This window comes from Exophiala viscosa, assembly GCF_022695815.1.
Source record: "Exophiala viscosa unplaced genomic scaffold EDD37scaffold_4, whole genome shotgun sequence".
Lineage (NCBI taxonomy): Eukaryota > Fungi > Ascomycota > Eurotiomycetes > Chaetothyriales > Herpotrichiellaceae > Exophiala > Exophiala viscosa.
Genome location: NW_026944356.1, coordinates 881,658 through 907,709, shown reverse-complemented (window position 1 = coordinate 907,709; position 26,052 = coordinate 881,658). Strand labels below are relative to the sequence as shown.

The following is a 26,052-nucleotide window of genomic DNA, read 5'->3' as shown; positions in this document are numbered from 1 at the left end:
CTGCCACTACCGCTTGAATTGTCGGGGATCTCGGGGGTCGAAGCCGTGTCCACACTGCCCAGACTCCATTATATTGGGGTAAAGGGGGTGCCCTATAACTATATCAAACTCTGATATCTTAACTTCATCCGCCATGATGGACAGCACTTTTCCTGCCTTCCTCTGTCCCTATGTAGCTTGACCGATCCCTAGGCATACGTCGCATAATATGCACGCGCTATGAACACTCGCAGAAGGAAGAGGTGAAATCATTGTGAGTATAATTGTCTTGTGTTCTCACGATATATTGTTGCTATAACCACGTTGCCTGTTGCTGCATTGTAATGAGTGTGGGCGGGCTCCTGCTATACGGGCTCGACCTGCTCCGATCTCGTCCACGTCATCTCCTTCACTCGACAGTCAAGTCTTTGCTGATGGACCACCGCATGTGCTTCGAGGATGTGTGAAGGGCAGCTCAAGCCGTCGCCCAGAATCGACGACGGCGTAAAAATCATGATTACATGTGTTTAGTGCTGTACACGTCAGTTCAACGTGTCTTGCCAGAGGTGTTCCCAGGGAGAAAGACGTACTCCGCAGGTTTTGCAAGCGCAGGATCCGCTGCAGGCACCGTTGCAGCAGTTACACGATGAGCAGGGGCCCATGTTGTTAGTTGGAAGGACTGATTAGAAGGATAGTGAAAAGTATATTGTTCTGATAGAAAGGAATATTGCACTTTGCTTTGAAGTTGTGTACTTGGTATATCCGGATAAACAGGAAGACACAAGACTGAGTGGGAGGGGTGCATGATATATCATGATAGCTTCTACCTGAGGTCGCATTCTCCAAATAGTCATGCGGACGCTCTTGGCCTGATCCCTTAAGTTTGTTGGCACCAATGGTTGGTATACAATGCTCTAGTCTTAGCACTCTCAAGACTGCCAGCAGGGTATCACAATACGTAGACGTACGCCCCTGGCGGAGGTTGTCAACGAGTCACGACCTGGGGCGCGATCAAGGAACGTTCAAACGGGTTGTATGATCTGTGGTGTTAACCTATTTACTCACGGACCTTGCTATACTAATTGGCATGAAGATCTCCTATCAAAATGTATGTAGTTAAGCATAAATGGTAGTACAATAGCATGAGGGAGTACATGAGGTTGCATAATTGGGAATGCCAAGAAAAAAAGTGCCAATCCTACTGCACAGGGGATAGGCTAGGTCGGCATCGAGCAAGCTCGACAGGGTCAGGGAACAATCAAAGTCGAAGAAGCTTGAAGAGATATAGCATCTAATGCGAGTCTTCATTAGCTACTAGTACTAGTAGTACTTTTGGCTTCGCCAGGCCCCTAGTAACTCTCTTCCATAATCACCCCCATTAGGCATCCGTATTATCGTGTGAACATGACATTTGGACGGTTCCGCGTTCAGCAGGAACACACCTGCATGGTGATCGAATTCGATGAGTACGACAGGACTCTGAATACGGTAGTAAAAGGGGTCCTCTTCGCCGAAGGCGCCGATCCAGGAGAAATAGGTTTCGGGCCAGTGTGATTGAATCTGCGCCATGCGTGCGTTGAAAGGCCCACTGGGTAGAATGCCCATATAGGTGGCGATAATAGAACGGAGATAGTCCTGTTGTGCTGAGGGCATTGAGATGGCAAGTACACCCTCGTAGGGAATCACTCGATTGTCTTGAGCAGCCCCCGACAGTTGACGCTACAACTCCTGGTGTTAGATTGGTGGAATCGAGAACAACACGTAAAGAAGAAAACATTGACCGTGAGAGCGCAGAGCGGCGGATATACCTGACATACCTGATCTGCGGGATGCCATCGCCCTTCCGGCATGGCTGGGTCGTGCATTTTCTTGTATATCTGGGCTACCGCTTGAAGGTCTGGTGGCAGCGATTGCATGAGCTTGAGGGCCAACTCGGATTCGGGGAGGAAGAGCGCTGTGCCTTTGTACGGCCCGCTGTCGATGACCTAGCATATATTAGTGTGTCAATTCGGGGGGGGGTATTCATTATCCTCATCCAGCCTACATTAGGCTCTGCACCGACAAACATTGGACTTATCACCATCTGCTTCCCAAGAACGAAGACACTCAAACAGAGATGATGACCAAAGAGTAAGAAGCCCCAAGGCGTTGCCACCGATGGCTGGCCAAAGAGGAGAAAGCTGTTGGAAAGATCAGCAAGGTAATATAGGTAGTACAAGTGGTGGTACGTGCTGATAACTATACTCATTCAAAATCGGTTTCGCATTTACTAATTCTCCCAAAAACTGATTCGTCCTCATAACACCCAGTGCCTTTTCGAATCCGTTGGGACTGAGACTTGAACGCAATAGATCTAACACAAGATCCCTCTTCCTTGGATCCATGGCTTCCAGGCGGATGCCAATGTCATTAAACATGATCTCGGGATTGGCCCACTTTCGCCTTCTTTGCTTAGTCCTTGGAGCAGTGAAGGGCATTAGGAAGGTCATTACCATTCAACACTGTCAATGTCGAAGCAACACTTGAATAACTCGTCTGGCGAGAAGCTGGAAAGTAGGGTTTCCGCAGCAGCGACCTAGGAAAAGAAAGGTTGGCTCAACTCCCGTCAACCCTTCAAGCATAGATACGTTACCATCTCAGAAGTTGGAGCTCCCTCCTCCTTTACCGAGTACAAATCTCGGATCTTGGTGTTATCACATGTGATCCCAATGAAAGGCTTCTCCCAGTTCTGATACCACGGTGCAAACAGACTTTGGGGTCGAGGCCTACTCAAGACATCTCTTGAGTAGGAGTGCACGGTGACTTTGTCCAATCTATGTATACGAGGGTGTCCTGAGGTTGGTTAGATCAGTCTCCGCACTTTTATGACGCATGTAAGGATTCGAACCGGCAGGTGGTATATATTCGCGGAAGTCGTTCTTCCATGTCTTCCCGGAGTCGAAAGCGTCAGAACGATGTTCAACATATTCTGCAGACATTGTATTACGAGAGGGTCATGGCATAAGTCTAGTATGCCTCTCACATTTGCACGTACTTCAACTTTTCAGAAACGAATATTAAACCTCGGGTCGTCTAGCCGATCCAAACTCTTGGGTGTTATTCTTCCACGGGACGAGACCTAGAATGGAAGCTTCCGGGGCTACCAGCAAGCACTCGGTGACTCGGACACCGGTCCAAAGCACTAGCACACTATGAGACACTTCGGTGGAGACCCTCGACAACCCAGTTTTGATGCTCGGACAGACTTATCGATTACAACAGATCTGAGAATGTTTGTTCTCGACCCCTAGGGCTACTGCTTAGCCTCGAGAGAGAATCTCTTGTTGCTCGATATAACGAGATAAATCCACAGTGATGCTTTTCCTTTACTCTTGCTTCTAACCCTTTGATAGAGACCTGACCAGGGTGGCCAAAGGCATTTTGCTACTTCCTAATGCTCATTTACTAGGGAAAGTGTTTAGCGATCGTCCACAATCCTCCGAGGACCTTCCGCGAAAACTACCAATTTTTGTGGAAATCACTGGCGTTGCCGATTCCATAGGGCTTCCAAGCTAATATCGCTCAAATTGGGATTGTATATGCTCATCAGCAGTCTATTACGAAGTTTTTTATAGGTAGATGAACTGGCTTTGGTATTTACATATACTGAATAACAAAAGCCCCCAATGATATGGACCTAGGTGATTCCAATGCTCGTAGACTACTAGTATCTGTACTGATGTCGTAGTTGACAAGAATTACGGCACCTATGCCATCTTCATTCCCGCCTCATCGTAAGATTTAAGTAATAAACTTTTGGCAAAGCTGAACCTTTATCAACGACAAAAAGCCCACCAGATACAGCAGTGACGAGAATTAGCTCCTGATGTCGACACCATCAAATTTCCAAAGCCAAGCCATCCGTGACGGTTCTCCATCACATTGCAGCCTTTTCGCTCAGAGACGAACGAAGGACGTTTTCCAGAGCTTCCTCTCACTGCCTCGTCTTTTGATCAGTAAAAGCCTTCCAACTCCCATCAAGACCACCCCTAGCACTAAAGAGAGGACGCAAAAGACGATAGGTTTCCACCAGATATAATCCGTGCCTAGTAAAGCTCCTTGGATTGGTGACGCGATCAAAGTAGCCACACCTGCAATAAAGTAGCCTGTTCCCATACGGTGCCCGACCTCAAGCACGGTATTTGAGAGTGTGGCAAAAACAGGGCCGCCCATCGCTTGATAGCCTGCCGAGAAGAAGCCATAGAGGATTGAGACAGTAATAGCGGCACCATCAGTTTTGCAGGCAAGGATTGTAGCGAGTAAACCGGAACTGATAAAGGTCGAGAACATCACAACATTGAGAACGCCGAGTATGTCACCAAGGTAGGCCCATATTGGACTGCCGAACAAGCCGCCAGCAAAAGTCAAGGGAAGGAGATAGAATGCCAGAGAGGGGCTGATATGTCCTTCCAATTGTCCAAAGGAGGTGATGTATCCATATGGCAGACTCGTCCCCATCTGCATGAAGAAGCATCCCAGGACGGTAGCCACAAAGGCTCCATCGAAGAATGTTTTCCAGTCAATCGTTGGGAAGTTGGAGATGCTGACGGAAGGCACCAGATCATTGTCCGTCGTGTCACCTTGGACATGGTGTAACGTAGCCGCACCACGGCGTCGCGAGGGCAAGCGCGTCGATACTGACAGGTTGGCGATGACTAGTAGGCCGAAGACTAGGAACCCTACTGATCTCACGCCCCAGCCGAACCCGACTTTCGGAATGAGCTTGTTGACCATGATAGGTGTCAAGATTCCACCCAGTGAAGCCCCGGCCTGGACAATGCCCATTGCGAATGCTCGTCGTCTCTCAAAGTACTGGCTGACAATGGCGACAGACGGTTGAAAGAGACAACCCGTAGCCACACCCATCATGAGACCTTGAGTGATCCAGATCTGCCAGTACTTCGTGCAGAGAGAGAGCATCATAATGCTGAGGACGTGCAGAGTTGACCCAAAGATGATCAAGTGTCGATAGTAGCCGTCATCGTAGAGCTTTCCGACCAATAAGCCAACGAGCGAGTGAATGAAGGCTGAGGCGGATCCGATCCAAGCAACTTGGGAGGGTGAATAGGTTCTGAGATTATGCGTCAGGTAGTATGTGATGAAGACGCCGAAGGCGTACTCGATACCGCCAACGAAGAGGGTGAGGAAGGCCCCTGCAACCGCCATCCATCCTCGTAAGCCACCTTCGGGAAAGGAGGCAACATATGGGTCATGCGATCGATGCTTTTGCTCTTCGGCCGGTTGGTCTGTGTACTCAGAATGCAGCGTAATGGCCGGCCGATTTGCTGTATAGTCGAAGTCTTCCGTCTCCAGAGGAGTGGTACTGGACATTTCTGGTTTTGCCATGATGATCGGAACCTGACGGCGTTGGAGAAAAGATTGGTGGTCTGATCGGGAATGTGAGGATATACTTATAGCATCGTGATGCCAAATCTTCCGGGGCACTGAATGAACAAGTCCCCAGAGCCACGTGCAGCACGGAAGAGCAAGTGCCGCGAAAAAGCTGGAGAACTGCGGGGTCTCGGGGTCTGAATCAGGACAGGCTGCTCCTCCGGAGGCAAGCGAACGTGGAGATGCCCCGGGATCTCTGTAGCCCGTGCGCCAAACTGCCTTGTGTGTCAGCTCGTGCTCCACGGAATGTGGATGTCAATCCCCTCGACCCAAATGACGACACACAGGATCCACGGGCGCGATGCAAGATCATCGAAGGTTCTCAAGAATATCAAACATACTCAAGATTTTAGAAATCCTCAAGATTAGCAAGGAAATCTAGCATACTCAAAAGTACCCACCAAAATGTCTACGATGAAGGCGGTCCTGCTGGACCGTTCTCATCAACCTCCAGCCTTGCGCTTAACGGAGGAATACCCTCGACCACACCTCGTGCCCGGAAAATTGCTGGTCAAAGTCAAAGCGTTTGCCGTCAATCATGCTGACGTGATGACGAGAAAAGGCAGTGGTGCTAAAGGACCTGCGCCAACAGCAGACATTATTGGAATAGAGTTGATTGGACTCGTCGTGGGTGTCTCATCCGAGTTAGAGAGAGCACGTGATGTCTCAGAACAACGCACTGGACCGCAAGGCGCTCGCTACCGGTCCGGCGATATTGTGGCTGGCGTCATGGGAGGGCTGGGTAGATTCTGCAACGGCAGCTACTCCGAATACGCTCTCTTGGATCCCGACTGCGTCTCTGCTCCTTTGCCAGTAGGGGATGCTGCGCAGATTTCAACGTCCACTCTGATATCCCTTGCCGCAATCCCGGCAACTTTTTTGGCAGCTTACGGTGTACTTGTCACAAGTCTTCAGATACAACCGGAGGACACGCTTCTCGTTCACGGGGCTTCCTCTTCCATCGGTATGGCTACTGCATCGCTTGCAAAACATCTGTACAATGTTAAGAAAGTCGTGGGAACAACGCGTGATGCAGGAAAGGCTGCCCGATTGAAAACCGCCGGTTTCGACGAGGTTCTCGTGAGGCCTCATCAAGACGACTCCAGCATCGAAGAGCAAGCAAAATCTATAAAAGAAGCAGCAGAAGAAATGGCAGGGTTCACAGCACAGGTCGATTTGATTGGCGCTGATCACATACCAGTTGCACTGGCTTGTGCCAGGTCACCGGGTGGTGCAAGGGTCTGCCAGGCGGGCATGCTGGCAGGCGCGTACTTCTGCACCGAACCTTTCAGTCCCATGGCCATTCCCGTCGGCGTCTATCTCTGCGGCTATAGCAGCTCGTTTGCAGATCATCTCAATCCTCTTCGCGAGTTGGTGACCGCGGTACTCCAGAAGAAGCTCCCTACAAATGTGGACAAGGTCTTCAGGATCGAAGATGTCCCTCAGGCGCATGAATACTACGAGAGGAGTACCCGATGTGGAAAAGTCGTCTGCTTAATAGATTAAATTGTAAATTGACAATATTCGAGGGCCTTACCGGCTGAGTCCACGGACGACATGTCAATATTCGAAAGAGGGCGATAGACAACAAAGAACTCCATCTCTCGCGCTTTAGTGCTTATGTAGAGTTGGGTGGTTCGTCGAAGCAATAGGGTTAAAAGATGGGCAAAAATTGACCACGGTTGCCGCTCTCTCTCGGGTTGCATGTTCCGTCTTTGTCTGGGCAAGATACGCCTCTGGACATGTATAAAGACCCGTAACCACCAACCCGGAAAATGAAATCGTGTCTGCATTTTGCGCACGGTTCGCTTGATTCGACAGCCCGAGCCATGGAACGAGGGAGGGGGAGAGGGACGGGACCGGTCCAATCCGAGCGATAGTGGAGCAGGGTTGGGACGCTTATAAACCATTCATTGACCCATAATTACAAGGTCCCGATTTCCTCCAACCTCATCGCGTTTCACGAGCAGAGTCTTGGATTTGCGAATCCGGAGCTTCAACCTGAAAGAACCCCCGACAAGAAGAAATACAAGAAACCATGACACCACCCGACGCCGGCTCGTTAGCACGAGTCCTAGAGCTTTTAGAGCGCCAAGATGCAGTCCGCCAAATCCATAACGTCATTGGTAAAATGGCTCTCCTCTACGAGGCGGCCATGTATGACGAACGACTTGAATTCATAGCGTCCAAAACGCCCGGCGTGACGATCGAGGTCGGTGGACGAGGCGTCTTCGAAGGCATGGACGGGGCGCGCCGCTGTTTCGTTGACGTGGAACGCACGTTTGAGAAATCGCACGCCGCTGGAATGCGCAAGACCTTTCCTGATGTCAGCTTTGGCACCGAACATGCAGGTCTTTTTGAGTCTGAGTTGCCATGCGTACCTGTCATCGAGGTGGCTGGAGACGGCAAGACAGCCAAAGCCATCTGGACCAGTCTACAGGCCTGTGGCAAAACCCACGAATGGGACCCTAAGCCGCAGGCGAGTTGGATCTGGTGGCGGAATGCAGTCGACTTCGTTAAGGAGGATGGCAAGTGGAAGATCTGGCACATGTTACGCAACCCTTTCTTCTTCGCTCCCTACACAAAGGACTGGGTTGACGCGAGCCTCACCCTACCTCCTATACCACCTCCAGGGACGCAGAAGGGCATTCCCGGACACGAGGGGGCTCCCGATCGCCCGACGACCAAAATGTACGACTCGTATCGGATCACAAGGGAGCCGAGGTACTGGCCCAAGGCGCCCGAACCATATGAATCGTTCGACGAGAAAGAGGCCTACATCGGTGACATTTGACCGCCTGCCTGCTGTTGAGCCAGGTAGCTGAAAACGCTTGCAGGCGGTATGCTCGGAGTCGACATGATTTGACTATATAGCTAGCTGACGGCTTGATGGACTGGTGCTTAACTTCCTCAAAGATATCCGAAGATCGTCCAAACGGTATAAGGGAGTGTAAGAGTTCATCTATGTTCAAAGTTCCCAAAAGTCCCTTCGAGCATTCTATTCATTTCGCTCTCAGCTCTGACCTGTCTGTCGAAGGGTCTCATCTACGAGCGCAGCCAGGTCAGTCGGACTGAGCTCTTTCACCCCGACTAGATCGTTTGCTAGTCGAGCGGTGAAATTGCAGCCGTAGTCGGGAGCAAAAATGGCCCGAACCAAAAATGCCCTCATGCCTGACATGTCACCTTGCTTCATTTTCTCTAAAGCCGCTTTCTCCATCTGTTCGGTGCTGACATTAGTCACCTTATACTTCTTGCCCAACGTACGCTCAGCGAGCTCCAAGAGCTGCTTTTGACTCGTGCAGGTCGATTGGATGTATATGGGTATATTGGCTGTTTTGGAGGGATTTTGAAGGATGCCAATGATAGCCTGACCGATGTCAGTCAATCTGGAGGTTGAAACCTGGGTTGAACCACCGTCGAAAAATGTGGCATCTGCTGCAGCTGGTTCGAAGCCAAAGAGACCTCTGCTAAGACCTGAAAAGGTACGAAAGATTTGCATTAGTCATATGCTTCATCCAGCTTGGAATGCCACCACCAGTGGCATTGATTCCTAAGCATCCCGATCAAAGGTAAATGGAGTTTTGGAACAACTGGCACGTACCCCAGTCTAAAAAAGGACCTCCAAATACCGCGGTCCATTCAATCAGCCCTTCTGCAGCCTTTGCCTTGAGTAGATTCAAGGTTTCGACCTTGGCCCGGTATACCGGCAAGCCCCTGGCTTTCTCATGCAGGGTGTCTGCCCCAAATTCCGACGGAATAAATCGCCTCACTCTGGCGCGAATGGCTGCTTCAATCATCCTGGCCTGGGAAGCGAGGCCGGAAGCGCCAACGGTGACAACGACCACGTCAGCACCTTGAAAAGCAGCTGAAAGTGAGTCTACACTGCCATAATCCGCAGTGATCACGTTGACCTCCTCAGGCCGGACTGGACGAGATGAACTTCCTTCCCGCGACAGGACAGTCACTTCGAGCGAGGGCGTTGAAATGAGACTCTCCAGGACAGCAGCACCCAGATTGCCTGTAGCCTAGTTGTCGTTAGTAGCACTTGAGAGGACTCAACAATGCGACATACCCCAACTTGGACCACCTTTCGAAGGACAGCCATGTTTGAATAAGCCGAATAATCACCTGATTCCAGACAAGACTTGGGAGAAGGAAGGATACAGGCCTAATTCTACGCTGATTGCAAGTTTCTCCTATGGTGGGTGAGGGGAATTACTTGTTTGGACTCTGTCGGTAAATGGTCGGTTGAAAAGAGTCAGGCACATTAATTTCTTCCGGGCATCTGCTGCGGCGCCTTACCTCGTGACATGTTTGCTTCCCGGGGAAGCGGCAATGCTCTGGCTTGAGCACCACCGTAGTTTCCTCGGACCGGAAGTTTTGTCACACCTTGGTACAGCTTCTCATCGCCACCATTCTTTCGGGTCTACTCAGTACCTCGGTGGGGCTAGAGTTCAAGCCTTTGGGAATACTAATAGTAAGAGGTGACGACTTATGCGGAGATTGATGAAGAGGTTACGCGCTCCGTCTGAGACGTATTTCCGATGCCAGAAGAACACGACCGCGAGGGGTCAATCTTTACAATACTCATGTTCGTGTATTTTGTCCTATTTGTGTTCGCCCAGGTATTGTGCAAAACTTTGCGAATATCCTAGTCCGTCATATGACCGGAGACGCAAGATCCCAGCGGCCACCATAAGAGCGCGCACAGGGTTCTTGTCCTGTACCGCTTCGTCGTAGGGCACACTGGCATTAGTGTCCGAGGCTCAGTACCCGCATTGAATCAAGGCCTCCATTATGTGCTCTATGTCCAACGACCACCTTCAAGGTGTCTGTGAAAATTGCACGGGACGAAAGAAGCGCCCATCAACATTGTTCTGCATGGCATTAGCTCTCAAGGTAGGCGCCTCCTCTATCGAGATACCCCGTCCACTTACGTGAAGAAACTTGACTCGTTCATGACCTTTCTGGAAGCCATCATGGGCATGGACGGCGGTGAACTTCTGGGTAGCGTCATCGCCCTCGTAGACCTACAGATCGCCGATGTTCTGGTCAATATACACGCCTCCCCTGAAAGACAGCTGGACTGGGACTTGCAATTGTGGCGCACCTCGACGATCTCAACTTGATATCCGTCCACACTGGTGGATAGGTGGAATCCAGATGCTCCTGCTTCGAGAGCCCGAGGTCTATGTTCGGTGAAGATTTGAACCAATTCGTCTCTCTCAGCCGCTCCCAAGCCATTCAGAGTACAAACAAATATGAGTGGCCCCGGTCCTTCCGGGAGAGGTGGGCGCCGGGATTTAGGTTTGGTGCCATCAAGAGGAATGGACGAAGGATTCTCAGTCATCTTGTGTTGAATGCCGATCTTGTATTGGTTCAATGCTACTCTGCTCTTCGAAAAAAGGCCAGGCGTACGATCAGGAAGGATTTCTCTAAAATACCTACCCGGAAGAGGGCTATCCGTTGGGGCTCAGCCGTCCACATTTCAATCCGGGGTAACGCTCGGGGTCTTGGGACCCCGGCAGATGTTACGTGCTCCCAATACCCATACACCATTTCCGTGGGTGAACACGCGACCATCTAGGAGGCAGGGGGGTTCAGCCCCGGCGCATTTCGCGTGTCGGGAGTATGCTGACAACCACACAATACACATGACTTATATGAACCATCAGGTTATCTGCCCAGATACTTTGACCTATTCAACAGAGCTGCTAAAACTTTTGCACACTGCTACATTCCTGACCCATTCTAATTGTCTGTTTCACAATGAGCAAAGAGGACATTCATGTCAACAGAGTCGACGATGTCGAACACGGCGAGCAAAAGACGCAAGACTCTCTTGACATACTCAAGGATCCCGTCATCACAGCGTTTCCGGATGGTGGCTTCAGAGCATGGTTGACGGTCGCGGGTTCATTCTCCGTCCTTTTTGTCGCCAGTGGTTTCGTAAGGCTAGCCCTCCGACCATGGATGTTATACATGTTGCTGACCCGGAGTGTGCTCCGTAGACCTACGGCTATGGCATCTTCATCGTATGTTCATCAACCTTGGACACATTCTTGAGATTTCTGACCGAGATCTAGTCTTACTACTCTACGAACATGTTGAAAGACCATACCATCTCTCAAATATCCTGGATTGGCTCATCAGCCCCATTTATCCACTCTGTCATCGGCGTCCCTGTTGGTAATGCCTACGATGGTCAGTTGCCCTGTCTTCTTGACCACCTGCATAGGATTCTCAATCTGACCAGTGCAGCGGGATATTTTCGCCACTTGATGATTGGGGGGAGCCTACTTTACGTAGTGGCAATTATGCTGTTGTCGTGAGCTCTACCTCATCTTGCACCTTCTGCTGTTGGTAATGAGATTTCAGGATTTGCAGCAAATACTATCAAGTCTTCCTCTGTCAAGGCTTGCTTGTTGGGGTACGAGAATTCTTGGTTCTCGAAGATACAAATACTGATGTGAACCATAGGTGGCGACGGGCCTGATTTACCAGCCATCCGTCACCATTCTGAGCCATTACTTCAGCAAGCGTCGCGCTTTAGTAATGGGTATTGCCGCTAGTGGAGCCTCTCTGGGAGGCGTGATATATCCAAGTAACACAACCCCAACCGTCACCCGTGGCTTTCTATGAATCTGACCACAACTACATAGTCCTCTTGAATCGATTGTTCGTGCGAATGGGATTTGCGTGGGGCGTGCGAACAGGTGGGCCCAACCTTCCTTCTTCTGAAAGTGCTCTCCATTGTCCTTATTGACACATAATTAGCTGGATTCATGATCGCCGGAATTTTGGTTCTGGGCAATCTCGCCATGACCACCCGACTACCGACTCGCCACAGGGGGACGGCCACCGTACACGCCGCGTCTGATGATGTGGTGAACTCGGTTGTACCGGAGAGCATTCCAAGTTTCAACTATCGATCTCTTGGAGAACCGACATATCTGTTCACCATCGTCGGCTGTGCGATGATCATGATGGGTATAAGTCTTCCGGTCTGTTAGTATCTTCGCATGAAGCAGACTGTGCCTGACACCCGTGTAGTTCTCTTACTTGCAGGTTTTCGCCTTGACACACCAAGCTATTTCGAATGATCTTGCTTTTTACGTGGTGAGCACGAACTATCTCTGTAAATGGAGACTTGACTGACTGCCCTTTGATAGCTCGGGATCATGATGTCAGGATCTGTCTTTGGGGCAATCTTCTGGGCATATCTCGCAGATAAATTGGGAGTCCTCAATATTGTCATCTTCACAACCACAATTTCGGCCGCACTGCAATTCTCGCTGCTAGGGGCGAGCCATTCCGGTGCTGTAATTGCCGTGGGGGTGCTGTACGGCTTCTTCAGCAGCGCCTTTCAGGCCATGTTGGGTCCAATTTTCTCTCGCGTATCCACCACTGTCACGGAGATTGGACATCGCATGGGATTTGGCTTCCTTGTCATCGGCATCGGATCTTTGATTGGTACGTGCGAGATGAACAGCTACTTAAGAGGCCACCGCAGCTGACACACAAGGCTAGGGCCCCCTATCCAGGGTGCTTTGCTAGGGAAAGACCAAATGCACTTTGGCTGGTGGAAAGCGCTTTTGTTCGCTGCGGTGAGTTTGACGGACCAGTAACTGAGCTGCCACAGTAACTAACAAGGTCAACAGCTATCGATCCTCACGGGTGCCGCTCTTATTGGACTCGGCGCAAGATCGCTGCGCCTGAAGTATCACACTCGAGGTGTTTGAGCCTTTCAGATGGACTGAAGCGTGCCTGAGGACTTGTGCATGGGACGATAACCGGCTCATGTGTTTGTGTTCAAGAGATGCTAGGACGAACAAATACGTCGTTGACTTCGGAAATTGATTTTTAGAAAAGACGTCAGGCAGACTGTTGTAGAGATCCCCCTGACGAGGGTGCTCCTATACATGAAGCCTGAACGAGTAGTTAGATGCATGATCATGGCTTTTGATTCTAAGAATAGCTCTGATTTGTCTCATCATCGTGTCCAAACATGGAAACGTCGTACGATAATCAACAAAAGAGGGTCCGAAGCCTTACATACTCCTCGGAACACCCAGACAGGCCTTGAGCGGTGGTATCAAGTGTCTTGGACTCCCGGGATCATCCCTTAGGCCCGTGGACCACCGACCACGGGCATTACGCTAGCCTTTCCCGTGTTATAAATCGCCAGTTCGCCAACTTCCCAGACCTTTCGTGTATAAGATCTGCCCAGGTACTGCTACATCCGAGTCTCAGTCTGTTTTGAATAGAGGTTTTCTTTTTTTGATCACCGTACCCAGGTCCAGGTAGTCGCTTAGTTTTCCCGCTATGGCTCCGGGTCCCGGTCCGCAGCCGCCGGCAGCTGGACCCTTCTTCCTGACCATGACGGTTACAGCCAGGTCGGTGCAAGATACCGATTCACTTTATGATGTGTTTGCTGAGCAGCGCGCCGGGGCGCTACAAGAAGGAGGAGCGACTGCTTTCCTCGTGGGACGCGGCATAGGGGCCAATCAGCATACCATCACGATTTTTGAGGTGAGTCTAAGCGAGAGCTGTGGCAGGTCCAGGGCAACATGCTTCGGTTGAGATATCGACCTGGTAGTGCTGACGTCGGTATTGTTATTTCTTGTAGCAATATGACGATATCTCCGCTTTCCACAGAGTCCACAGTCCCGAGTTCAAAGACGAAAAGTATTTCGAATCGAGGCGGATGGTCATGGCATTAAAGGTGAGATTGAACGACATCCCCTGCTCATTTTTGACCATTGAGCGGGTAAGGATTGACAGCTGAACACAACAGGAGTCAATGCATGTTGAGTTCTTCCAGATCCGATGGTCTGGGTTGTGAAGGCTGTCGTGCAAGGCATGGTACAAGGCGTGCGAGGATCCTATCTCGGAGGTTCAACACAATGAAAACCAAAGTGGTTGATGTGGGCTATGCAAGAACTCTGTTCCACCCTCAAATGTGACGATGGACCTGAAGGTACCACAGCGATAGGACGTATCTCCTCTGACCAGAGCCAAGGTCTACACGGATGGTTGAGCCAACACGTCAGACCACATCCAATCCGTTCAATTGTGTAGGCTGACATTAGAGACTCACACCGTTAGGCAGAATACAAATCCATCGCTGAACGATGGACTGAATTCGACTAGACAAGGTCAGCGGGGAAAAAGTAACCCCTAGGGAAATCTTTGGTCAATGGTTCGAAAGGCCAGTCAGTAAACGACGAATAAGGATACCAAACGAATCACATGACAAAGTTTGAGCCATTGTGTGATAGTTGGTGACCATTGCTAGGACTTGAAATACGTAGAAGATTGCGGTGGCATCTCCAATCCAGCCCAAACTGGCTGTAGAGCCGGACACCACTTTCGCGATACATGAGCGGCCTCAGAAGCAAGTCTTTTTCGGATGGATCATGTAGCCACGCATGAGATCAAGTTCTCCAAAGACATCCAATGGTCGACGTAAACAACGCGTATGCGGCAGAGAGGTCTATGTTCGCGCACAGGAATAGATCCTGCCCGGATGTCTGCTTTCCGATGAAGCTTGGTAATCTGTCAGTATTTGCTGTTTTGACTCTGTAGTAAGCTCTCTGCAGATGACATGATCTTGTGGAATAAGTTTCGCATCCTGGGATTGAAGCGGTATGGATTGACTTGCTGCGTGAAATGATAATGACACGCTTTCAGGAATTCAAGGTCTGCTCGGGCCGACATCTTTTGCGGATACTTGAAGATGTTGGCGAAGATGATGGAGATTGCAGTCATGTAGTGATCCGTGTGTGTGCTTCCAGGTTCGTCAGCCAAGAATCAAGGAGAAGAAAAGGAGTCATGGATTCTGGAAGACATACTATACGGGCGGGATTTTCTCCTCACTGAATTCTTCAGATAGGCTAGAGAGTTTAGTTGTCAACAGTGATCAAAACCAAGATGTTCCAAGCCTTACTCATTGAGCACTTTAATGAACGATCGTGCAGCCGAGACCGAAACTGATTCGCTTGCCGAGACACGGGGGTGGAGGCGGGAGTCCAGAGGCAAGCGGTCTCGACGCGCCAGATCAGCGGAAATCCAATGGAGAACACACAACGTGTTGAAGTACTGGAGATGAAGCATGGCAATGAATGGGTAGTGTTCGCGAGCGGCGACAATTTCTTGCTCAGGCCTGACTTCCAATGGCAGGTTGTCCCGCCAGGTAGTTAGAGCCATGTCCAGCTCGCCAATACAGCCTGCCAGCATATCCTTTGCCACAACGCCTGCGAAAAGGCATGACAGTTTGTTCTTGATCCGTGAGAGTTCGACATGCCAGCGGAAGGTTCTGGGAATCAAGACGTTGGAGAGGCCCGGCGAGGTCAAAGCTTCGAGATCTATTGAAGTCTCACAAAGTTCGTCCGGAATTGCAGGCAGTCTGCCTTGGCTAGCGGAGAGCAGGCTAGCCCAGTCAGAAGCTCGACGCCAAATTCTGGCAAACTGTGGCTTACTTACGCATCAAGTGTGTAACAAACCCACCATACTGCAGATCTGACTCGCTGTTCAGCTTCGGTCAGAGACGGGTCACCAGTGTGGCGCCGGTGCAGGCCTAGAGACTGAGCTATTCGGATCGCTAGCCCGCAAAGCACCCAAGAGATACCACTCTTACTCAGGTGGGAAAGGTATATGACCTGTGTGTGACAGTGAGCGACCATCTATGGCAAGACAAGTGGCTTCATGTACGTGGAGGATGATGACTTGGACAGAGCGCATGTAAGGACGGTCTAGGACATAACCTAGTAACTCCCAGGACTGGCGGTGGAAAGCCTGAGATTGCGTGATTCGTTCGACCTCCGACGAAACTCCGCTATGGTCGTTGAGACAGCCTATCGCAGTAATGAGATAGACTAGAGATAGGGAGGTGGCGGTAGCGTGCTGATCCCGCACGCTGGCCCATTCCGTCTCCAGAGTTTGCTGTACGACAATGGGATACACTGGATGGACATGCCGGTAATAAGCTGTCTCATGTCAGCAAGAACTCCCGCAATCCGTGTCTACCCAGGTGATGCGAACCTTTGGCAAAGCGTCGTGTCGCCTCGTCCGATGGTAGCGCGGGAGTGAAGACAGAGTCGTGATCTACGGCGCCTGCCTCGTCGACATGCTCCACCGCTCCAATGAGGTAGTCTCTTGCGTCTGATTCGGTCAAGGTACCGTTGAGCTGGATTGGACCCCGCAAGCTTGACGAGACGATATTGCCCGTAGAAACGGCTCCTTTCTACGAGTTAATTGACAAGCGAAACCCCTGAGCAGTCGGAGATGCGCACCAATAAACTTTCCATTGCTCAAGTCTTTCCAGACTGACAAACCAGGAGCACTGAGATGCTCCCTGTCGTCTGAGTCGAGATTTGAGCCAACGCCGTATTCCAACCCTGACACTCTGCCACTCTTTGCTTCCAGGCCAGGGCTGAGGTTCAGCAAGCCGGCCGTATTATCGAACGGGATTGGAGAATATTGCTCCATGAGCGTGACAGGCTGTAATGATTCGCCGAGGCCCGGCTCAAACAGTTGGGAAGTCGGTACATGAAGAATATCTGACATGTAATGAATATTTTCGAAGTTGGTAGGTGTGAAGTTCATAAATGGGTCAAAATCCGGCGCTGCATCTCGAGTTACATGCTCCTGACCTGTATCCGGGAACACTGCAGGACGCGCAGAGGATGAAAGGTTATTCTGCGCAGCAGGGGGAGAAAAGGATACTATCGAGCCTCGCGGCCCTGTGGCAGGCGCATCGGAGTTTGGTGTAACGGTTCCCTCGCCCTCAACGCTGGAGCGTCTACGTGCCGAGGGGAGCTGATCTGATGATTGGTCCAGAGCCGCCTGCGAGGACTCGGCGGGCTGTCGCCTTGAAGTTGTGGCTGAAGGAGACTTTCGTGGTCCTCTAGACGAACGAGAAGCGGTACCTGCAGAGTAGGTACATTCCTTTTTGTACAATAGACAATTGTAGCACGGTGGCGATCCCGCTGAGCATCTAAGCTGTAAGACGCGCCGATGGTGAGTCTGTGCCTTTGGCCATTTTGGGTAGCGGGGTGTTTTTGTGCGTACCCTCTTGCTGCGACAGCTATCGCAGGCTTTTCCGACCCGTCGCGGCCTTTTATGAGCTGCATCCCCATTGAGGTCCATCGTACCATCTTGAGACAGCTCTAACTGACCCTGCGCCATAGTCACATAAAAGGTAGGCCGGAATCCCTCGCAGCCACTCGCCACAGGATTGAAATACTGCCTTGAAGTCGGAGCAAGGTTTTTGGCGGTACAAGAGTGAGCTGGTCCAAGGAAGCTAGTCGGAGCAAGGAGGGGTTCGGGACCACCACAATTTTGAGCTGGGGTAAGTCCTGCTGGAGGTGGAGGTGGGGAAGGCCGTCCAGCGCTACATGGCTGGGCTCGCGGTTAGGAACCTGAGCCTCCAAGGTCACGTGAAACCTCCGCCTGTCGACTTTTTTCTAGGGTGCCCACTCCAGTGAGATTTTCCCATGCGAGATTTTTTAACCTTTTATTTGCTATCTGGTTGCCCATAACTTACCTCCAGGTGCTGCACTCACCAGATCACCTCTTGCTACCCCCATATGGAGTCGATAGCTAAGATCATGCCTTTTAACAGGCCGGCCGAGGCGACTAAGAGACGGATTCGAAACCTCGCCTCCCAACACTGGCTTGTCGCCCTGGTCTCTTTTACCCACCCATCTTTCTCGTCGACTCCCAAAGCTGTCCGTGGGAAATCTGAGAATTTTCCATATCTGTCTTGAACAGCCAATGGGGACATGTAAACAAGTCACTTCGCTCATTACAGATAGTGGTTTCTTTCAGCCATTGGTTCCACAGCTAAGAAGTGGATGAAAGCAGTGCACTGCAGATTGAAGGACCATGCTACGGTATGACCGAAAGCTACCATATGCAGAGGGGTACACGGACCTTCGGGTTCAGTATCATGGGCCAACGCTATAAGCCCAGGCGTCCCCCGGGGTACTGGCGCCTGTTCATTCGCAGAGACAAACATTCCCCGGAACACATTTGGTAGGCTCCTTAGCGACCTGGACCTAAACCCAGACTGGACAGTCGACCAAAATGGGAGAAACCTTCAAGATCTATATTGACAATCTTGATTTCATTCAATCTGAGGATCGGTAAGACCACCCAAGAAACCATAGCTTAGAACAATGGGTTCTGTGTCGCAAAAAGATCCAGAGGCCACACAACGGCAAGATGACGTAAGCGACCCGTGGGATCCTCCTTTCGTGAAGACACAGTCACGGTCTGCAAGACTCTGAAGTAACTGACAATACCAAGGTTATCATAGTCGGGGCTGGACCTGTTGGTCTCTTAGTGGCAACGCTTCTATCTGAACATAATGTTGCGGTCACCGTCTTGGAGAGAGGTGATGCAGCCGACAATCGACCTCGTGCCACGCATTATGGTTCACCCGCGGTCAAAGAGCTCGTTCGAGCAGGGGTCTGGCATGATGTCCTGAGTGCAGGCTTCTGTCCCTCGGTCGTCACGTGGAGAAAACCGAACGGAGACAAGATTGCCAGCATGCCAATGTCATCAACGGAGAAGGACTATCCCTATCCAATGGTGGTTCTCCCCGTGGGAGATTTGGTCACTGTGCTGCTAGAGCACCTTTCCACGAGAACCAATGTCAGAGTCTTGTATGGCCATACCGTTGAAGGCTTGGGTCAGACAGACGAATCGGCTTGGGTGAAAGTACGAACCAAGGGTATGTATATGTAAAGGCGGCCACGGCTTGCATCATGACTGCTCACTGTCGCCAGATGATCACCACCCAAAGACGTTTACAGCTCCATGGATTGTGGGTGCCGATGGATCCTCCAGTGCTATCAGGAAGTTGAACAACCTACCATTTGAGGGAAAGACGTGGGACAGGCAGATTGTGGCAACTAATGTCTATTTCCCCTTCGACGAACGTTATGGCTGGACCGACTCGAACTTTATCATCGATCGTGAGAACTGGTACATGGCCGCCAAAATCAGCAAAAACGGACTGTGGCGTGTTACCTACGGCGAGCAGAGCGGCTTGTCAGATGAAGTTCTGCTGTCTCGTCAGCCAGAGAAGTTTCGTCATATGGTACGTCTGCTCTTGTACCGAATCCTCTTGACCAAGTGCGCTTGGAGGGTTTCGAACTTCTCGACCCAGCTCCTAGGCTTCTGGTCCTGTTAATAAAGTGATCTGTATTTTACAGCTACCCGGCAATCCAGATCCCTCGAAATATACCCTCACCTCAATTTCTCCATATCAGATCCATCAACGACGTGCACCAACTTTCCGCAATAAGCGCTTTCTTCTAGCAGGGGATGCAGCACATGTTTGCAACCCCTTCGGAGGCCTGGGCTTGACAGGAGGCATTGTGGATGCTGGAAACCTGGCTGATGCTCTTCTTGGTGTGCTGCTGGGCGTTGCGAACCAAGCAATATTGGATAAATACTCCGAAGAAAGGATCAAAGCTTTTGATGTACGTTATCTTATTCCCCTGGTGCGGCGAAGTCTGTCACGATCTGATAATAATATGATGGCTTCTCCAGGGACCGATCGATTTCATTTCATCGACGAATTTCTGTCGCATAGCATACCAAGACGCTGAGACTGCCTTGCAGAATGACGAGTTTCTACAACGGCTCGATGTGGACGACAAGGCTAATTCCGAGGTAGCAAATGAGTTGCACGAGGTTAGTTTCTATTTCTCGCTGACCAGATTATACTTCACCACCCAAAGCAGCCGCTTCGCACCCGTCGCGTGCTTCCTTCCACGGAGCAAGTTACAGTGCTAATCGATGATGAACAGAGTGTCTTCGCTATCCAACATGATTTTACGCAGTACTACACAAAGACATGAACAAAGTATGGTTACTCTTGTACCCACCTGGGTGTACAGTGCTTATTTTGTTGCGAGAGATGTCGTTGGCATCCATTTTCAGGACTTGGGCTCCTAACGATGCTGATATCGGGTCATGTGGCCAATCTAGTTCTGTGGTAGATCCCTCGAAATCCTGCACCATGATGGCATGAGGCATAAAGGTCGGCTGACTGAATCATCAACGTTTCGGTTCGGACCCCTTATCTCGTCTTTTATATAGGTCTACCAGTCATTCCAAGGCTGGTCGATTGTAGTGGGTTAAGTACGCATGGCAGTGCTTTTGATCACTCGGGAATGACAGAAAGTATGTTGGCGTATTTCTTTTGGCGCTATGTAGAGTCCCAGTCTTGTCCTGGGCGCGAGTTTTCTTGTCTTCATTAACCAGCTTACTCCAGGGACGCTGCTTCGACCCTATTTGCTTCCACCAAGTTCTCTTGGAGTTGACGCTCAAGCGCATCGACATCGAGCTCTGTTGGCGGTGTCTGATTGTTCCATGTTTTAATCATAGAGACAGCAGCAAGTACGGCTTTGACAACCTTTTTCGAATTGCCTAGCTGCATGGAAGCCATAATGTGACTTCGTGACTGCCGGGTCGCACCCATACTTATGATGGCCGCGGCAATGATTAGTTCTGTTTGACGCAGAGTGAAGATGTCCAGCGAGCCTGTTGCCAAATACCCAAAGACAAAAGTGTCGGTAGCATAAGTCATGTCGGGGAAGTAGTTTTTCAACATCCAATGCACTTCCGGATTGCCAACGCCGCGATATATCTGCCGACGCGTGTCTAGGCCTTGTTCGAGCGTGAGTGGATGCTGGATATCAGCCCTGCGTTGTGGTGAAACAGATAAACCAAGATCAGCGATTCTGGACCCGAGAGAGAAACACAGTCAGATGGATAGGATTTGTTGTACCTGCGACGTTCTCCGTCTGGCTCAAAGCCCAGGTCACGCATAACCCCAATCACACCAAAGCATGCCGGAACACAGTTCGGAAGGCCGATGAAAGGATACGTGACTGTGATCGCTTCGCGCACAGCTTTCAATATGGCCCAGGCGGTGGCTTTGTCTTCATTTTCGGTAAGATCATGAATCCAGGAGCCGACTGTGTCTCCTCGTCCTTGAGCGCAGAGTACAACACTGATGAGAGCAGGTGAGAATGAGGCAAGATATGGAAGTTCGGCTAGATCAAGCTCTTCCTTCAAATCCGTGAACAACTTGGGATCATAGGGAGATGCATTGTTGGGAACATTCGCAGAGGTATAGGTCGCGTTGAAGTCGTTTGCCAACGAAGGTGCAGCAACTGTCGAACCCATATCGGCGGACGCAGTCGACGACGAGTCCGATCAGTACAGGTTGCAATGCAAGTTGCAGGTCGAGCCTGTAGTCGAATTGCCCGACAAGAGATGACGTTGAAGCATCCGGGGACAGACGGTCTCCCCATCGAATCCGGGGATGGGGTTTTTTTAGCGGTCTCCTTAACCACGGGACTCACAATTCCGTGCTTGACAAGGTGGGAATCGCCTCTGAATCTCATATGCTTGGATGCTAAAAAGATGACACCATGAAAGAACGGAATCAGGAAATAGCACGTTATCATCATCTTTGTACCTTCAAGATTAAGCATTGGCAATTATGCCGGGAGACTGGCAAGACAGCCGTGGGGAGGATTCGCCCGCCTCCCCCATCAACGGCCACGATACTTCTGGCTCTTCGGTGCAGTCACCAAATATCTCTTGTCAAGATACCTCAGACGTGGCTCTCTCAGAGCCTGCAAGTTCTCAAAGCCCTGCCACCGACGTGTCGTTAGACCCTGCGGACAGGAACACCTGGTATGCCGGAAGCAATCTCCATCAGCCTACAAATGGTCCACCGGCTATCTCAAACGTCCCAGTCGTGATCATTGGAGCAGGTCCAATAGGCCTCCTGTGCTCCATTCTCCTCGCCAAGCAGAACTTTCGGTCGATTGTCGTGGAGCGACACGCAAAGAGGCTGGGTCAGCCCAAGGCCCATGCAATCAACCCGCGCTCGCTAGAGATCCTCCGTCAGCTTGGAATTGATACGAAAGAGCTGAGGTCTCTGGGAGCCAGTGCAGAAGATGCCGATTTAGTTCGCTTTACAACTGCTGCCATTGGTGGGACGGAGCTTGGAAGTCTTCCCTACGAGCGACAGGATGAAGCGGTGAAAGATTTCACGCCGGAGCCACTTCTCAACATCCCTCAACCGCAGTTTGAACAGGTCCTCTGGCGTACTGCGCTTGAAACTGGGAAGGTCACCATTTGGTGCGAAATGCAATGGCAGGACTGCGCTGAATTTGGAGACCAAAGCGTTGTGTCCACTGTGCTGAACCGAAAAACACAAGGCCGACACCTCATTGAGAGCAAATGGCTGATAGCCTGCGATGGTGCTCACGCACGATCGCGTATCCGGCTATCGATACCGTTTGATGGTCTTGATGGCAAGCCAGAGGAGCCGATCCACTATTGTTCGGTTAACTTCGACGCCGATCTGAGCAAGGAAAAATCGGGGATGCTCTGGTTCATCATGGCCAAGAATGCAGGCAAGCGGAATTTCATAGCCTACAACCGGTCGAACAACTGGGTCTTTGTGACATGTTATGATCCCACAGCCACGCCGAAGGAAACCTTTACAGAAGAATATTGCAGACGGCTTATAGATCAGGTTAGTCTGCCGCTTCCCTCTTTTGAGAGGATACTACCGATAACACCCCATAGTCACTCGGAAAAAAGATACCCTACAACGTCCTGAGTATCACCACCTGGAACACCACACCTCGAGTTGCGCGACATTACAGATCGAAATTGATCAGGCATGGCTTCGTTGTTGGCGATGCGGCTCACTGCTTCCCTTCAACCGGAGGTCTCGGTGTCAATACTGGTTTGGGGGACGCGCATAACCTCGTATGGAAAATCACGGCAGTAGAGAATGGCTGGGCAGAAGATAGACTGCTTGATTCTTATGAGCTGGAGAGGATTCCCATCGCGGTTGAAAACTCGCGCCAGAGCCGCTTGAACGAAAAGAAAGTTCACGAATTGAGCCGTGCAGCCTTCGGAGACAATGGACAGAGTTTGGAAGAGCGGATGCAGGACCCAAAAGCCAGAAGCGAGATCCAACTTGCTCTCATGGACAACTACAACCACTTCGATTCATTGGACCTCCAGATCGGATATGTCTACGGGAAAGCACGGTCTCCCCACCGACGCGCCGGCCATTACATCCCAGAATGTATTCCCGGTACAAGGCTACCGCATGCTTGGGTCTATACAGCAGATGGACGCACCATCTCGACCTTGGATGTGACTGACTACAGTGCTTTCACGATCTTGCTCTCCGGCAGTCTTCAGCGGGACAATCGCCGGCCACTAGACGATGTCAGTTTCCCGGTGAAAGAAGTATATTTGGGCAAGGATATCATCGACAAGGATGGCGCCTGGACGCGGCTGATGGGGTTGGAAAGAGCATCTTCCGCAGTTGTCATTCGACCTGACCAGCATGTCCTCGGTAGAGTTACAACTATTGACGAGCTGCAAAATCTGGTCAATTCTTTTGTACTTTGTTCTAGTTACGTTCCCGACCATGAGAAGCTCTGCGGGACAGACCTTCAAATACTCGCAGAATGAGTTTCTGTCGAGTTCAGCCCGCAAGAAGCCATGGCGCTCTGTCCGAAAGTTCTTATAGAAAGCAATTTATCGTTCACGGCAAGGAGATCACACCCGCCGTGCCAACCTCATGGGCCTTTCAGTGCGGTAAAATGAAAAGCATGCCACAACGGCGCTGGATTACATTCTACTTGAGCTTAGCAATGGCTATAACCAGAAGCTTGGATCATTGGGTAAACATGTAAGCTCCTAGAGCCCTCGAGATTTAAATACATCTCGACGATTTCAGAATACACTTCCTCCTACTTATCATTGGCTGGTTTGCCTTGAGTTTCCGCCCAGTTGAGGGGGAGATAGCACATACGCATACAATACGCTGACATTTACAAAGATCGAGAGAACAAGGATTCCGCCTAGTCCTTGAATCTTGTTTTGATGGGATTGGAGCGTCGCTGTAAGCTACTCTTCGCCAACTAACGGGTATATTTTTCACGCTGATTTGTTTCTGCTGTGCCACATAGCTCTCCCTATATGAATCAGACGACGCTCCATGGTATGACCACCAAGAACGGTGGTTGACCAACGGCATCGCTAGCCAGATGGGTGGAGTTTGCGATATTGGTAAAACTGTGTCGCCATGTCCGTGACTGACGTCCTCAAATCTGTCCAGCCAAAACCAAAGTAGTGCTCAGACTTTGAAACATCAACTGCTGGTCTGGATTCAACAAAGTAATCGACGTCGGTGCGAGGAAACCGCTCTTCAGGAAAAGATTCATGCATCACAGTAAAGGCCTACAACAGTGCTCTTAGCTTGACCGTTTCGGTGAGCCTTCAGAGCCCCTCACCTTTTTCCAATCAAACTTGGCCGGATGTGTCACAAGATATCTCCCTCCAGGAATCCTGGAAGAGTCTAGTGCGAGAACATGGGACTTGGCGGCATCACGGACATCGACCCAGTACTGCACCTTGGTCGACGGCAGTTTATCCTTAACGTCCATGAGGGTAGAGAAGAATTCCCTCAAATTCTCGTTGAGATCGCTTGCCTTGTCGATTCGATAGACTGACGGACCGACCAGCCAGGACGGATGAATGGTCACCAGATCGAATGAAGGAGCTTCATCCTTCATGAACCGCCAAGCTGCCTGCTCTGCCAGAGTCTTGCTGCCGCAATAGACATAATGCCCATCACTGCTAGCAACGGCTTTCTCCCAAGTCACTGGGTTGTGGTCGGCTTCCTACAACACGGTCAACGATGCTGTCGCTATACTGATACATGAACCGGAAAGCCTTCTGGGCTTACATTGTATACCTTGCCCGGAATTGGGCCCGAACCGATATGAGACATTGTCGCCATAGTCGCTGTGACAACAACGCGCTTGACAAACGGCGACGCGGCTGCCACTTGCAAAACAGCCATCGTTCCATTGATGGCCGGCAATAACAGATCTTGCGCATTGTTTCTGGGCTCGAAATTGACGGGGCTGGCGACTGCATGGATCAAGTCAATCATTGGCACAGGGTTGGTGGACACAACGGCCAGGGTCAACGAGCTCACTTACCGTGGATCACAGCCGTGGCGCCTCGCATTGCTTCCTGTAATGGGGCACTTGGCGACTCGATCTCTTCAATGATCGCCAGGTCAAGTTTGGCCTCGTGCGGGAAGAAAGAGAGTACCCGATCATACTGTCGTTGAGATCGGACTGTCCCCCGGACGGTGAAGCCACCCTCGAGAAGCCTCGCAAGAATATGTCCTGTTATATCTCTGTCAGCTTCGCCGCAGAATCGTGTTCCAGGATATCAACGCGAAGACGGTATTACCTCCTAGGTAGGCAGATGCCCCTGTCACCTACAATCGTTGGCGACCAATCTTGCAATATACTGGCTTGACACATGTAACGATCAACGAAGTGGCCAGACTCACCAGGACGAAATCTCCCCCGTCTTTCCCTGGCTGCATCTGTGCCCACGTTTGGACGTTGATTGTGGATGAGAAACCACCACCTATCGTCCGTTGTATTCGATTCTTGTTCTTGAGTCTTGTTGACGTGTACATAAAGGGCCAGACCAGTCGCGTGCTAGAGCATGGGATTCCGTTTTCGTCTGGCATGGAGTTCCCACGGGTAGCACATCATT

At 50.8% G+C, this 26,052-nt stretch overlaps 12 protein-coding genes across 12 annotated transcripts; 6 read left to right on the top strand and 6 right to left on the bottom strand.

The window, feature by feature from the left end:
* Positions 1 to 1,299: 1,299 nt before the first annotated feature.
* EDD37DRAFT_657378 (uncharacterized protein) lies at positions 1,300 to 2,957 on the bottom strand (the record flags this gene model as incomplete). Its single annotated transcript, XM_062818891.1, has 7 exons — positions 1,300 to 1,698; positions 1,797 to 1,964; positions 2,024 to 2,159; positions 2,212 to 2,421; positions 2,472 to 2,554; positions 2,612 to 2,811; positions 2,840 to 2,957. 7 exons carry the CDS (start codon positions 2,955 to 2,957, stop codon positions 1,300 to 1,302), a joined length of 1,314 nt encoding a protein of 437 aa, XP_062670832.1.
* Positions 2,958 to 3,726: 769 nt separating this feature from the next.
* EDD37DRAFT_590053 (MFS general substrate transporter) lies at positions 3,727 to 5,362 on the bottom strand. The gene is made up of 2 exons (XM_062814498.1): positions 4,616 to 5,362; positions 3,727 to 4,561 (listed from the first exon to the last, which is right to left on the bottom strand). Exons 1-2 carry the CDS (start codon positions 5,347 to 5,349, stop codon positions 3,916 to 3,918), a joined length of 1,380 nt encoding a protein of 459 aa, XP_062670831.1. The 5' UTR covers positions 5,350 to 5,362; the 3' UTR covers positions 3,727 to 3,915.
* A 401-nt stretch (positions 5,363 to 5,763) lies between these two features.
* EDD37DRAFT_665060 (uncharacterized protein) lies at positions 5,764 to 6,915 on the top strand (the record flags this gene model as incomplete). The annotated part of the gene is made up of 1 exon (XM_062819239.1): positions 5,764 to 6,915. The coding sequence occupies exon 1, from the start codon at positions 5,815 to 5,817 to the stop codon at positions 6,913 to 6,915; it is 1,101 nt and encodes a 366-aa protein (XP_062670830.1). The 5' UTR covers positions 5,764 to 5,814.
* Positions 6,916 to 7,208: 293 nt separating this feature from the next.
* On the top strand, positions 7,209 to 8,587 carry EDD37DRAFT_371300 (uncharacterized protein). The gene has a single exon (XM_062811954.1). It carries the CDS (start codon positions 7,448 to 7,450, stop codon positions 8,201 to 8,203), a length of 756 nt encoding a protein of 251 aa, XP_062670829.1. The 5' UTR covers positions 7,209 to 7,447; the 3' UTR covers positions 8,204 to 8,587.
* Positions 8,313 to 9,743, bottom strand: EDD37DRAFT_371306 (oxidoreductase CipA-like protein). The gene is made up of 3 exons (XM_062811955.1): positions 9,482 to 9,743; positions 9,011 to 9,434; positions 8,313 to 8,883 (listed from the first exon to the last, which is right to left on the bottom strand). The coding sequence occupies exons 1-3, from the start codon at positions 9,512 to 9,514 to the stop codon at positions 8,423 to 8,425; spliced, it is 918 nt and encodes a 305-aa protein (XP_062670828.1). The 5' UTR covers positions 9,515 to 9,743; the 3' UTR covers positions 8,313 to 8,422.
* A 1,435-nt stretch (positions 9,744 to 11,178) lies between these two features.
* EDD37DRAFT_590052 (MFS general substrate transporter) lies at positions 11,179 to 13,466 on the top strand (the record flags this gene model as incomplete). The annotated part of the gene is made up of 11 exons (XM_062814497.1): positions 11,179 to 11,407; positions 11,524 to 11,613; positions 11,671 to 11,737; positions 11,788 to 11,839; positions 11,890 to 12,013; positions 12,072 to 12,125; positions 12,187 to 12,413; positions 12,463 to 12,528; positions 12,582 to 12,882; positions 12,940 to 13,016; positions 13,071 to 13,466. 11 exons carry the CDS (start codon positions 11,179 to 11,181, stop codon positions 13,149 to 13,151), a joined length of 1,368 nt encoding a protein of 455 aa, XP_062670827.1. The 3' UTR covers positions 13,152 to 13,466.
* Positions 13,467 to 13,734: 268 nt separating this feature from the next.
* On the top strand, positions 13,735 to 14,254 carry EDD37DRAFT_649277 (uncharacterized protein; the record flags this gene model as incomplete). The annotated part of the gene is made up of 3 exons (XM_062818119.1): positions 13,735 to 13,941; positions 14,039 to 14,134; positions 14,207 to 14,254. 3 exons carry the CDS (start codon positions 13,735 to 13,737, stop codon positions 14,252 to 14,254), a joined length of 351 nt encoding a protein of 116 aa, XP_062670826.1.
* Positions 14,255 to 14,970: 716 nt separating this feature from the next.
* EDD37DRAFT_608409 (fungal-specific transcription factor domain-containing protein) lies at positions 14,971 to 17,452 on the bottom strand (the record flags this gene model as incomplete). Its single annotated transcript, XM_062815051.1, has 8 exons — positions 14,971 to 15,199; positions 15,264 to 15,305; positions 15,359 to 15,841; positions 15,895 to 16,070; positions 16,123 to 16,397; positions 16,453 to 16,650; positions 16,704 to 17,339; positions 17,422 to 17,452. 8 exons carry the CDS (start codon positions 17,450 to 17,452, stop codon positions 14,971 to 14,973), a joined length of 2,070 nt encoding a protein of 689 aa, XP_062670825.1.
* A 978-nt stretch (positions 17,453 to 18,430) lies between these two features.
* On the top strand, positions 18,431 to 20,378 carry EDD37DRAFT_371199 (putative monooxygenase). The gene is made up of 6 exons (XM_062811953.1): positions 18,431 to 18,641; positions 18,721 to 19,147; positions 19,203 to 19,516; positions 19,632 to 19,901; positions 19,972 to 20,115; positions 20,232 to 20,378. The coding sequence occupies exons 1-6, from the start codon at positions 18,591 to 18,593 to the stop codon at positions 20,280 to 20,282; spliced, it is 1,257 nt and encodes a 418-aa protein (XP_062670824.1). The 5' UTR covers positions 18,431 to 18,590; the 3' UTR covers positions 20,283 to 20,378.
* Positions 20,379 to 20,689: 311 nt separating this feature from the next.
* EDD37DRAFT_693706 (uncharacterized protein) lies at positions 20,690 to 21,652 on the bottom strand (the record flags this gene model as incomplete). The annotated part of the gene is made up of 2 exons (XM_062820067.1): positions 21,215 to 21,652; positions 20,690 to 21,167 (listed from the first exon to the last, which is right to left on the bottom strand). Exons 1-2 carry the CDS (start codon positions 21,613 to 21,615, stop codon positions 20,690 to 20,692), a joined length of 879 nt encoding a protein of 292 aa, XP_062670823.1. The 5' UTR covers positions 21,616 to 21,652.
* A 282-nt stretch (positions 21,653 to 21,934) lies between these two features.
* On the top strand, positions 21,935 to 23,940 carry EDD37DRAFT_693705 (FAD binding domain-containing protein; the record flags this gene model as incomplete). The annotated part of the gene is made up of 2 exons (XM_062820066.1): positions 21,935 to 22,981; positions 23,035 to 23,940. The coding sequence occupies 2 exons, from the start codon at positions 21,935 to 21,937 to the stop codon at positions 23,938 to 23,940; spliced, it is 1,953 nt and encodes a 650-aa protein (XP_062670822.1).
* A 405-nt stretch (positions 23,941 to 24,345) lies between these two features.
* Positions 24,346 to 26,016, bottom strand: EDD37DRAFT_628399 (uncharacterized protein). The gene is made up of 6 exons (XM_062816435.1): positions 25,841 to 26,016; positions 25,738 to 25,765; positions 25,479 to 25,670; positions 25,220 to 25,407; positions 24,765 to 25,154; positions 24,346 to 24,711 (listed from the first exon to the last, which is right to left on the bottom strand). The coding sequence occupies exons 1-6, from the start codon at positions 25,970 to 25,972 to the stop codon at positions 24,511 to 24,513; spliced, it is 1,131 nt and encodes a 376-aa protein (XP_062670821.1). The 5' UTR covers positions 25,973 to 26,016; the 3' UTR covers positions 24,346 to 24,510.
* Positions 26,017 to 26,052: the final 36 nt, after the last annotated feature.

Excerpts from the sequence above, each read along its gene's own strand:
- EDD37DRAFT_628399 (XM_062816435.1), bottom strand. The coding sequence starts at position 25,972 with ATGTACACGTCAACAAGACTCAAGAACAAGAATCGAATACAACGGACG. Across the intron at positions 25,671-25,737 it reads GGCATCTGCCTACCTAGGAG|GACATATTCTTGCGAGGCTT; the intron begins GTAATACCGTCT and ends GAGATATAACAG. Across the intron at positions 25,155-25,219 it reads TTCCGGGCAAGGTATACAAT|GAAGCCGACCACAACCCAGT; the intron begins GTAAGCCCAGAA and ends ACCGTGTTGTAG.
- EDD37DRAFT_371199 (XM_062811953.1), top strand. The coding sequence starts at position 18,591 with ATGGGTTCTGTGTCGCAAAAAGATCCAGAGGCCACACAACGGCAAGAT. Across the intron at positions 19,148-19,202 it reads GGTGAAAGTACGAACCAAGG|ATGATCACCACCCAAAGACG; the intron begins GTATGTATATGT and ends CACTGTCGCCAG. Across the intron at positions 20,116-20,231 it reads TAGCAAATGAGTTGCACGAG|AGTGTCTTCGCTATCCAACA; the intron begins GTTAGTTTCTAT and ends GATGATGAACAG.
- EDD37DRAFT_590053 (XM_062814498.1), bottom strand. The coding sequence starts at position 5,349 with ATGTCCAGTACCACTCCTCTGGAGACGGAAGACTTCGACTATACAGCA. Across the intron at positions 4,562-4,615 it reads CGACGCCGTGGTGCGGCTAC|CATCTCCAACTTCCCAACGA; the intron begins GTTACACCATGT and ends GCCTTCCGTCAG.
- EDD37DRAFT_371300 (XM_062811954.1), top strand. The coding sequence starts at position 7,448 with ATGACACCACCCGACGCCGGCTCGTTAGCACGAGTCCTAGAGCTTTTA.
- EDD37DRAFT_371306 (XM_062811955.1), bottom strand. The coding sequence starts at position 9,514 with ATGGCTGTCCTTCGAAAGGTGGTCCAAGTTGGG. Across the intron at positions 9,435-9,481 it reads GAAAGGTGGTCCAAGTTGGG|GCTACAGGCAATCTGGGTGC; the intron begins GTATGTCGCATT and ends AACGACAACTAG. Across the intron at positions 8,884-9,010 it reads AGGTCCTTTTTTAGACTGGG|GTCTTAGCAGAGGTCTCTTT; the intron begins GTACGTGCCAGT and ends GTACCTTTTCAG.